Here is an 11,193-nt window from a genome sequence, read left to right on the forward strand (position 1 = left end):
GAACACTAGGCCGGTTGAATGAGTGTTCAAAGTCAATGATCATAGACTGAACCATTACATTCACGGACTGATTGATGAGCAGGCTGTGGATGTCATTGACCTCAATCCCAAGGACAAAATGCGGGGCGATTATAACCAAAGACATGTTAATAAACTAAGCGCTTTCGAGAGACAACCCGAGATTTATTTTCTTTTTCCATTTTATTTAATTTTATGTTGTTTTACTTTTCCGTTTATTTGTGTGTTTAGGTGGCATGTGGCAAGTTGAAAGGAGGACGATTAATTATAAGTTAGTTCACACTTTAACTCACACTTGTATTTTTGTGAGCGTTTTGAGCTTCTTTAGCATTTAAATAGCATTGCATTGCTTGCTCATGTTATAGTTTTTAGTGCTTTGTCACATGTTGCTTTCATTATAGAACCTGTTTAGCATACACACATCAATATTATAAACTGATTAATTGCTTGAAAATAATAGAGGTACTAGGATTAACCCTTTTGTTTGGCGCTTTTCTTTTTTAAATGTGAATTATTACACATAAATAAGTGGAGTGGAGTGAATTATTGTGAGAAGTGTGTGTGAATATTAGGAATTTATTAGACATGTTATGTTATACTTATCGGATATGTTCGTGTTTTTTGGAAACCATTTTCCTCATTTGGTATCTTTGAAATTCGTTTTGTAACCAATTTTCCTTCTTAAAGTTGATGAATTTTTTTAAAAATCGTTATGCAATTGGATCTCTAATATGATGTGTATTGCTTAGAGTATTCGCATTCAATCCATCAAAATATGTGAGTAAAGTTTTTAAAATGTAGAGAGTGGTTTAAGGTGGTGTAAGTGGATGAGAGAAAAATACAGTGATTTTGCTGTATATTTGAAGTGTTAGTGTTCATGCCCTATACTTTTTAAATATATTTTAAAGTGGTTTTGAGTGAAAGAAAGAGAAATGGTATTGATAAAGGTATAAAAATGTATTATCTAATTAAAAAAGAGAGAAAAAATGTAGTGATTTTTAGTGTAATTTTGAATTTGAAGATAAGTGAATCTCATCCTTTGAAAGTCCTTAAAAAGGGTCTTGGGCTTCAATTAAGTTTAAATGGACTGAATTTTAACTATCGGGCTGGTGGAGTTGATTAAAAAGGACAAGACTCACGAGGGCGGAGGGTCGTCACTGCGTCACGTGAGGCTTGTGAAAAAGAAGAAATCGAAGACCTAAAAGCTAGAGGTGCAAACCAAACACGGTTTAAGCGGTTTTTGGAATATATGTAACCGGTTTTTGGTTAAATGATCAAAACCGATTATTATCAATAAATGTTAAGGTTCCTAACTGGTTTTGAATGGAAAATCCCTAACCTATGTAACCGATTCGGTGCAGTGCACTTCGGTTATTAACCGATTGACGGTTAATAAACTATTAATTTTCGGACATTTGGATATTCGGTCTTTAGATGGTAACCGACTAGGAATCGAGGCTGATGAGTTAGGTCTTAAGATGGTTGAATAGGTGTGCATCCATAGAAGTTTAGAAAAAATAAGTGTTTATGCTAAGAGTTAACATTGTCATTTTTATCCGTTTTATAGTTACTAGGACAAGTCTACTGTTCAAATTCTGGTGGAGGTTGACAGACTATCATGTTACTATTTACCTACATGATATCATGAGACTTGTTGACACAGGGCCGGCCCATAGGGGTGGCGGGGTGGTCGACGGCCATAGGCCTGACAACCCGTTAGGCCCGATTTTTTTTTAAAATTATATTTATTTTTATTAAAAACAATATGTATATTTAATGTTTAAACTTAATTACATGACCACTAGTTTGGTCTAGTAGCAAAGGAATATTACTCTTAACCAAAAGGTTATGGGTTCAAGTCTCATTTGAGACATGTTTAATCCTATTTTTATACAAAAAATTATTACACAACCCAAATTATAACCAAGTAAACCTATATAAAAAATTTAATTGTTTAAACCAACAAAATACTCCTTATTAATTAAGGCCCAAAAAATTTTTCGCTTTCAGCTCAAATTTTTTTTTGCTTTCTCGGAGCCGGGCCTGTGTTGACATGTGTTAGTAGGGTTAGCATTCTAAGAATTGTGGGACTAAATAACCGTGATTCCATGTGGCTAGGGTGTGACCATCATACTAGCTTTCCGAATAGTCATTAGCCATTAGTTTAGATGTCATTGTCCGGAGTCTAGCCTATATCCCTGTTTTCATGTGTAGGAAACGACCTCATCATAGTTCGTATAGGTTACCACTGTTTTCCTCTTATTGATGTTTCTTAAGTCTTTGTTTTCGTTACAATTGTCATAGTTTTTCATTTCTAGTGTAGTTATTATTACAAGAAATCACTAAGTTTAGCATCTAAGAGTTGCATGTGTTCATGAATTGATATCCAGTTCTTACATGTGCTGTATTGCATTCCGATAGATATACTAGTCTATTCGTGTATAGTTTAGTATGTTGGTGAAAGACTGAAAGCTCTTTTCTAAATTTAATTGTGCGGCTCTTTAAATTAAGAATAATAAAACTATTTACACATCAATTTATATACCATATTTCTTTTTTGCATGTAAGCATGGGAAACACAATCAACAAAGTGTCCCCACCCCACCCCCCTTGTACTGTTTCAGGATGCTTATAAGTTTAATGTTTTCAATTTTTCATTTGTCTCTAAAATCATCCATCCATTTCTTCAACAAGGACAAAAAGGGTGCTTAAAGTTTTTCCGCTGTTCAGGACTTTTGGCATCTTTAGTTGTCTTTTTAATGGTACCAATGTAGGTTTCCTAATCATCAAACATTGAACAACTATTTCTATCATACTCACAGATTATTATTTATTAATTAATTGTTTACTTCACTTGTTGAAATAGAAAATGAACATTAAACTAGACTTCAACTAATTAATTAATTTGAATAATTTATAATCATTATTTTACCACAAAGAAGAACATACTTGAATATAAGAGCAGCCGTGACTTTTCAATGTGATGTAGTGGTATGAAATTTGGGTTTTTTAATGAAGATCCAGGTTTGATTCACACTTATAATACTTTAGCAAGGGCATGAATGGCTCAATGAAGTGTTACCTGGATCTTTGTGAATTGTGATATCTGGTTCGATCGTGAGGCGTCTGGTACTTACCAGTGGGCCTTCGGGCGGGTGAGTTTTTCCTCGAAACTTTTAATAACTTGAAGGCGCTTAAGGGCTCCGTACGGCTAGGTTGAGTCAACTAACGGTGGTCTTTTGCCATTGAGTCACCCCATACAGAGTATCTAGGAAATTTTATGTTTGTTGGTCGTTTAAAAAAAAATAAGAGCCGCCATAACGACCTATGTAAAGCTAGCTTTGAGGCAGGGCCGGGTGGTTGACCGATACACCGATAGGGCTAGGGTTGCCAATTTACCCGTAACCCAACCCGAGAAAACCCGAACCCGAACCTAAACTAACCCGAACCCGAGAAAAGGCTAACCTAAACCGAAGGAATTCGGGTTGGTTATTAGGTCTGATTTCTAGGTTTCGGGTCAACCTGAAACATGAATAGACTATTTGTTTAAAAACATAATATTATTATCAGATATGTACACTGCATAAGGGACACTCTAAACATTCCACTTGTTCATATTCCACCTATTATGGTTGATCGACTGTTTATTGTTTATTTATCTTTTTTATCTATGGCTAATAACAATGTAATAGAAGAAAATATGTTGGTTTATCGGGTTATATTTATTTATTATTTGGTTATGTACGTAACGAGTCAAGAACAATATGATGCTTTAGTTTTCGTATTATAGGTTTTCTTTACTTTTTTATTTTCCTTTTGTTTTCTTAGATACCCGAAACTCGATTAACCCAACTTGAAAAACCCGAACCCGAAAATACCATGAGAGATTTGGGTTGGGTTTCGGGTCTAAAATAAAAACTTTGAAACCCGAATAACCCGACCCAAGAAACCCGAAGAACACCCCTAGATAAGACCAGATTTTTTAAAAAAAAAAAACTGTATATATTTTTTTGAAAAAAAAATATATTTTTAATGTTTAAAACCAGGTACTCAACTAATTTAAAGCCCAAACATTTTTTTTAAATGTTCCGCCTAAAAAAATTTATGATTCTTGGAGACGGTCATGGGCCTACACTAAGGTCTGGAAGATGTGGCTAAGCAACGAACGAGATGGAGGCATAGTGGAGGGAGTTCCGGCTAGGGAAGGTTTGTTGCTACAAAATGAGCAGATGGGAAGCTGGGGTCGCTCCTTTCACATACACATGTATATACATTGTATATATATACAATTTAATATTTTTAAATATTTTTGTGAATGTTTAGTGTAGTTACACTAAGAGTTTTCAAAAAAGTTTAAAATATGATGTGACGTTAATGTAACGCTTTATGAATGTCTAACGGATGCTCTAAGAACAACAAAACAAATCGTTACTTGTTATAGGTTAGGTCTAGTGTTATGAGAACGTGTGAAGAGAGGATCAAATCATTTCATACTATACATTTGAGATATTTTAAATATATAATAGGAATATATGTTTTTTTCGAACAAATTTATTTCTCCTAAAATCGTCCTAATATTTGCACTTGTAATGATTACTCTCCACTCTCATTTTAAAAAGATGAACATCATATCATTAAACATTAAGCCATGGGTATGTTTTTCACAACTAATAACTAAATTGATTCGAGGTAATTTATTTTGACATTTGGAATCCCACGCAAGATATATTGAAGGGTATAACTTGAAAGTTTGAGAAAAATTACACGTGGGTAGATCCAAAAGTGTGATTTCACCGATGCTAGTGATGACACTATATGCCAAAGTTTAGCCGATATTTAAGGGATGAACACTCATATCAAATTGTTGACTGCCTTGGATTCTATGTTATTTACCAACATCCTCCTCTTGTGTTACTTCAAATGAAATGGATGTATTAGGTTTTTCTATGAACTAAAATTCACCTTCTTATTCCAATAATAATAAAAAGGAAAGCTAATAGAAGTATGATATGTGAATGTGTAATGATAGTGGTAACCTACAAGGAATATGTGAATGTGTAATGATAGTGGTAACCTACAAGGAATATGATCTACCCATGGTCTTTAGCCTCGTCACAAAGTAAGGCTTTTCAACATCAAATGCATAAATTTATAAGGGTGTATGAACTACGAAGTGGGGAGTGAGGTGGGTTTGGTATTGGTGGAAACACCACCTGTCATATTCGATACTGAGAAAAACTCATCCTGAGCAACATGGCTAAATCAAACATACCAAAAGTTTGCAATGTTCGTTCAATGGTTATTTATAAATTATTTTTTATAAATTTAAATCAAATACACTATATACTCCAAACCAAACTTACATGAAATGTTCATAAGTCCGTTTGACGGTCGTTTAGAAATTTTTTTTATAAATTCAAATCAAATACCCTGCATACACCAAAACAAACTTAACATTATTTTATCCCAAAACCATCATCTATCTCAATCTCATCATAGTGTTCACAATGGCTCCGAGAATACCACAAAGAATGTGGGACGATGATGAAGAAGTGACATTGACTACAACTTTCATGGATATGTCGGATACGATGCTAGTCGTAAATGGGCTATTTTGGACGGTTGTTTTAGCTGCATTCCAACAAAACTTTTCTCAAGCAGGTTGTATTGGAGGGATTTGAAATTCAATGCTATCAGATTCAACAAACTTTACAACCGCACACTAACAGACGAACTAAGTATCAAGCAATTATCGAGGCCCTTCGTGAGTGCATAAATCACTACCAAATCGATGAATTTGATCATTTGGCGGCGTGGGATGTTTTAAAAGATATCCCATCATTCAAGTGAGGATTCAACGTGATGATTCCGAAACTAGTGATCCAGACGTTGAAGATTAAGTTTTTTTTATTGAATTTATTAATTTTGAATATATTAATTTATTTTATATTTATGATCTTTTTGTTTATTTCGATTGTACTTCAAAAGTTATAAATGAATTTTAGTTTTTTTAACAAAGATAATGTTACTTAGGTTTTATTTTTAAATTTGAAACAAAGTTAATTCTTAGATGGGATGACCACTCTTCCCGTTTTGGGATGGATTGGGGAAAAAATGGTTGCAGTTAGTTCTAAGTGATTTTGAGATGAGATGACACTCCCAACACCCTCTCATGTTATAAGAATGCGTGTTTCATACTTTCATGTAAATCATCCAGGAATGAAAAATGTCAATAAAATCCTAAACAAGATATGTGCATCATAGTAAAATAAAAATGGCCAAATTTTAAGTATAATTATTTTATTAAAAATAATACGTGTGAAATTTGCACACAGTTATACATAACTACACGGACGTTAACGGACATGTTACCAAACATTCACGAGTCTAAAATCAATGAAAATTCAGCCTATGTTCATTTATTAAATAAACTATCATAAAAAATACATTTCATGAATAGATGTCACACAGTCAGTTTTAATTACCATAACAAATATTTTATCATGAGACATATTTATATTAACTAACTAATATATTATTAATTAATACAAATATTTATTTTAACTAATATATTATTAATATTTGACAGTAAGTGTGGTGGCCTAACTATTTTCAGTTTGTTAGGGGCAATAACATGGTTAGAATATTGAATAAGAGGTGAATGGTTTGGTTCCTACAGAATGCATCATTTGGCCGCTAAGAAAGTGTGGTGTCCTAAACATATCATACTTTCATAACTCATTAAGCCATGCTCAAAAGGCAAAATAAACTTTTTTCTACCACTGTATTTCATTCTATTTAAAATTATTTGATTGTCTATTACCATTGACCATTGTACAGTTTAAGTTTTATTAGATTTTCTAACAAGCATATTAATTTAAAAATTACTTTGAACTCGTTTGGACCAGTTTTACGACGCAAAAAATAAGTGAAACAAAAGTGTGAGATGCCATCTGTTATTCGTACAAAAAGTTGATGCATAGTTCACAAAAGTGTAGGTGTTGACAGTTGACTTTTTGTCAACTCTGTCGTTGCTTTCAACTTTTTTAACTACTTTAAGTCAGAGCAAATTTGTATTTATACCGTGGCTAGATTTCACAAGTCCTGCTTCCCCTTTTTCATGGCCACCACCCTCACGTGCATAGCATGCTTTCTACAGTATCATCCAACCTCGAGCCTTCGAGCTTGTGCGGGTTGGGCTAGCACACCGCCCCTCTCCCGATTTTCTAGTACCCCTTCTGGATTAATTGCGGATACGTGAACTCACTCGTGGTGTTGAGTTTTTTTGACCGTTGTCAAATGGTACTAATACTGTTTAATGTTTTCTTGTCCCAAAATATATACCCTTTTTTATACAAGGGACAGTGTTATATTTCTCTTCTAGACTTTTTTAAATGCGCATTATATTTATCCTTACTAAAAAAATTTGTAAATTTATCCAAATTTGGAGAGTATCGTTTTTGTTACCCTACTCCGACTAGACTATGTTGTCTTAACTAGACCTACGCTGGCTTCAGAGTTTTGCTTGGGCGTTTCCCCCGGGAAACCATACCGCCGGTTGCCACTTGGCAGTCGTTGTGTCACTACAAGAGCATAACACTCTGGCTTAACACACGATGGGACGAAAACCGGGGTGGGCTCGGGATTCAAATTGACAACTCGAGCTCAAAATTTTCATTGTCATAATCCACCAAAAGTGATACAAGTGAGGATCAAACTTGAATATTCACTGAAGAACTCAAGCATCATGCCATTAAATAAGGATTTTGCAACATATTTAATATATAATACCGATGATAAGCCTAGTTTACTGTAAACTATATTTTAATTGAATGATTAGCGAATATGTCAAGGCATTGTTGTTATCGTTAAGAATAGAAGATAAAACAAAACCAAGAGAATATAAAAGAATACTCTCCCTACGTAACTTTCCATGAGTACAGACTCCATACATAAAGACAACACACCATATCATACATACATACATACATACATACACAACAGTCACACACTATTAAATTACTAACTTATATAATATCATTTACCAAAATGTCACTCTCACTTCACGGACTCACTTTATTCCCAAATCCAACCATTCAATTTTCAACTGCTTCTCTCCCATGGCCTCTCCTTACACTTACACACTCTCACTCACACTCATTCTCCTCACTTTCACCATTAATGCATCATCATCTTCATTAACAGAAGCTGACATTCTCTTAACCTTCAAATCCACCATTGATGATCCCATGAACCACCTTGCATCATGGTCCAACACCACCACTATTCACCACTGTAACTGGACTGGTGTCACTTGCACCACTACCATCTCATCTCTTTCACTTCAAAACCTTAATCTTTCAGGTGAAATCTCACCATCCATTTGTGAACTCACCAGTCTCACCACGCTTAACTTGGCTGACAACTTCTTCAACCAACCCATCCCACTCCACCTTTCTCAATGCTCATCTTTAACCACTCTTAACCTCAGTAGTAACCTCATTTGGGGTACCATCCCAGACCAGATTTCACAGTTTAAATCCTTAAAGTTTCTTGATCTAAGCAAGAATCATATAGAAGGAAAGATCCCAGATGGGATTGGCTTCTTAACAAGCCTCCAAGTGCTTAATCTTGGTAACAATATGTTATCAGGCAGTGTGCCTAATGTTATTGGAAACTTTACTGAGTTGACTTTCGTTGACTTTTCTCAAAACCCTTTTATGGAAAGTGAGATTCCAAGTGGGATTGGGAATCTTGTGAATCTTGAGCATCTTTTCTTGCAAAGATCTGGTTTTTATGGTGAGATACCAAAATCCATTCTTGGGTTGAAAGCGTTGACCAGCGTTGACCTCTCTCAGAACAATCTTACAGGTGTTTTGCCTTTTGGTGATTCTTTTGAAAACTTGGTGTCTTTTGATGTGTCACAAAATAATATTTTTGGGTCTTTTCCAAATGGGATTTGTGGATCATTAAAGCTTACTAGTCTTAGCCTTCATACAAATAATTTTCAAGGAACATTAGCTAATACTTCTGTTGCTAAATGCTTGAATCTTGAAAGATTAGAGCTTCAAAACAATGGGTTTCATGGGTATTTCCCAAATAACTTATGGTCATTACCTAAAATCAAAGTTATTAGAGCCGAAAACAATCGGTTTTCGGGTGAAATCCCGGATTCCATATCAGTATCTTCTCAACTAGAACAGGTTCAGATAGATAACAACAGTTTTATTAGCAAAGTCCCTCATGGTTTTGGTTTGGTTAAAACTTTGTATCGATTTTCCGCCTCCCTTAACGGGTTATACGGTGAACTACCGCCAAATTTCTGCGACTCGCCCGTAATGAGCATCATAAATTTTTCACACAATTATTTCACAGGTGAAATCCCAGAGTTAAAAGAGTGTAAAAAGCTTGTTTCTTTATCTTTAGCAGATAATAATTTCATTGGTCAAATTCCGAAATCATTAGGGGATTTGCCTGTGTTAACTTACCTTGATCTTTCTCATAATAACCTCACTGGTGAAATCCCACTTGAGCTTCAAAATTTGAAACTTGCCCTTTTTAATGTGTCTTTCAATAAACTATCGGGTCGGGTTCCTTCTTTGTTAATGGCGGGCCTTCCTGCGTTATACATACAAGGAAATCCTGATCTATGCGGGCCCGGGTTGTCTAACCCGTGCGCGAACAATGATTCGAGGCGACGAATCGGTGTGTCAAAACTTGCTTGTGCGTTGATATCTTTAGCGTTATTAGCCGGGATATTAAGTTTGGCATTTGGGTTTTTTGTTTACCGTAGATCATCGATCCAAAATCTTGATACGGGTATTTGGAGATCCGTTTTATTTTACCCGATTCGAATTAGTGAGCAGGATTTGATAATGTCAATGGATGAAAAAGCCTCTAGGGGTAGTTCGGGACGATTTGGTAGAGTTTACATTGTGAACTTGCCGAGTAACGAGCTCATAGCGGTTAAAAAGATGCCAAATTTCCGAAACCAATCTTTCAAAACTCTGAAAACCGAAGTGAAGACGTTGGCGAAGATCCGGCACAAGAACATAGTTAGAATCATGGGTTTTTGTCATTCGGATGATTCAGTCTTTTTGATCTATGAGTGTATGGAAAAAGGGAGTCTTGGTGATTTGATCAACAAAGGAGATTTTCAACTTTCATGGAGTTTTCGGTTAAAAATCGCTATTGGAATCGCACAAGGATTAGCTTATCTCCATAAAGATTATGTTCCACATTTGCTTCATAGAAATGTTAAATCAAAAAATGTCCTTTTGGACATAGAGTTCAATCCTAAGCTTACTGATTTTGCACTGGACCGGATTTTAGGCGAAAATGCATTTCAATCCTCCTTTGATTCAAAGCCGGGATCTTCATGCTACATTGCACCAGGTATATGATTTTACTGAATCTTTGTAATGTTAGTCTTTCTGTTGTTTAGATGCTAATTATTATTAATAACTATTTTGAGTGTAGAATTGGCATACAACAAAAAGGGCACGGAACAAATGGACACTTATGGGTTCGGGGTGATCTTGTTAGAACTTGTAACGGGTCGGGCTGCTGAGCCAATGCACTCTAGTGAAGAGTCTCTTGATGTGGTGAAATGGGTAAGAAGAAAAGTCAATATTAGTAACGGGCCGGTTCAAGTTCTTGACCCAAAAATATCAAGCTCATGTAAACTAGAAGCATTGGGGATGCTTGAAATAGCTCTACAATGCATGTCGGTTATGCCCGAGAAAAGACCTTCCATGAGTGAAGTGGTGGCAGCCCTTCAATGTCTTGGATCAAAGACCAGTGTCCCTAGTCTTGATATGTCGGTTTAAGCAATAAGCATATGTAAATATTGTGTTTGCATCTTTTTGTTTCGTGTTTATGATCACGTTGTGTAATATGTGAAAAGCATATATGATCGATGTTGGTTTTTACAAATGGAGTCGCTACTTGCTAGAGAACGAGCCACTTTTTTATACGACGAATGGTTATGGTTTACAATAGTTTAGGTTGTTTGGAGTTAAAATTCAAACGACGTCGGGGATCCTTACATCCCATGGCGATCGTTAGTTTTTGTTATGGAGACTTGACTGTACAAAAAATAAGCTGAAGTCCGGGGCTCCACGTTAAGGCTCCCGCTTTTAGGGTTTAACTTCGTTTATTTTATAGATTTTAACA

General features: G+C 35.2%; 1 protein-coding gene across 1 annotated transcript; it reads left to right on the forward strand.

Annotated features, from left to right (window-relative positions):
* Positions 1-8,035: 8,035 nt before the first annotated feature.
* LOC143573458 (probably inactive leucine-rich repeat receptor-like protein kinase At5g06940) lies at positions 8,036-10,958 on the forward strand. The gene is made up of 2 exons (XM_077058329.1): positions 8,036-10,413; positions 10,498-10,958. The coding sequence occupies exons 1-2, from the start codon at positions 8,139-8,141 to the stop codon at positions 10,845-10,847; spliced, it is 2,625 nt and encodes an 874-aa protein (XP_076914444.1). The 5' UTR covers positions 8,036-8,138; the 3' UTR covers positions 10,848-10,958.
* Positions 10,959-11,193: the final 235 nt, after the last annotated feature.

This window comes from Bidens hawaiensis, unplaced genomic scaffold (genome assembly GCF_021521415.1).
Source record: "Bidens hawaiensis isolate Kalapana, Puna unplaced genomic scaffold, B.hawaiensis_p1.1 tig00026427_1, whole genome shotgun sequence".
Classification (NCBI taxonomy): Eukaryota; Viridiplantae; Streptophyta; class Magnoliopsida; order Asterales; family Asteraceae; genus Bidens; species Bidens hawaiensis.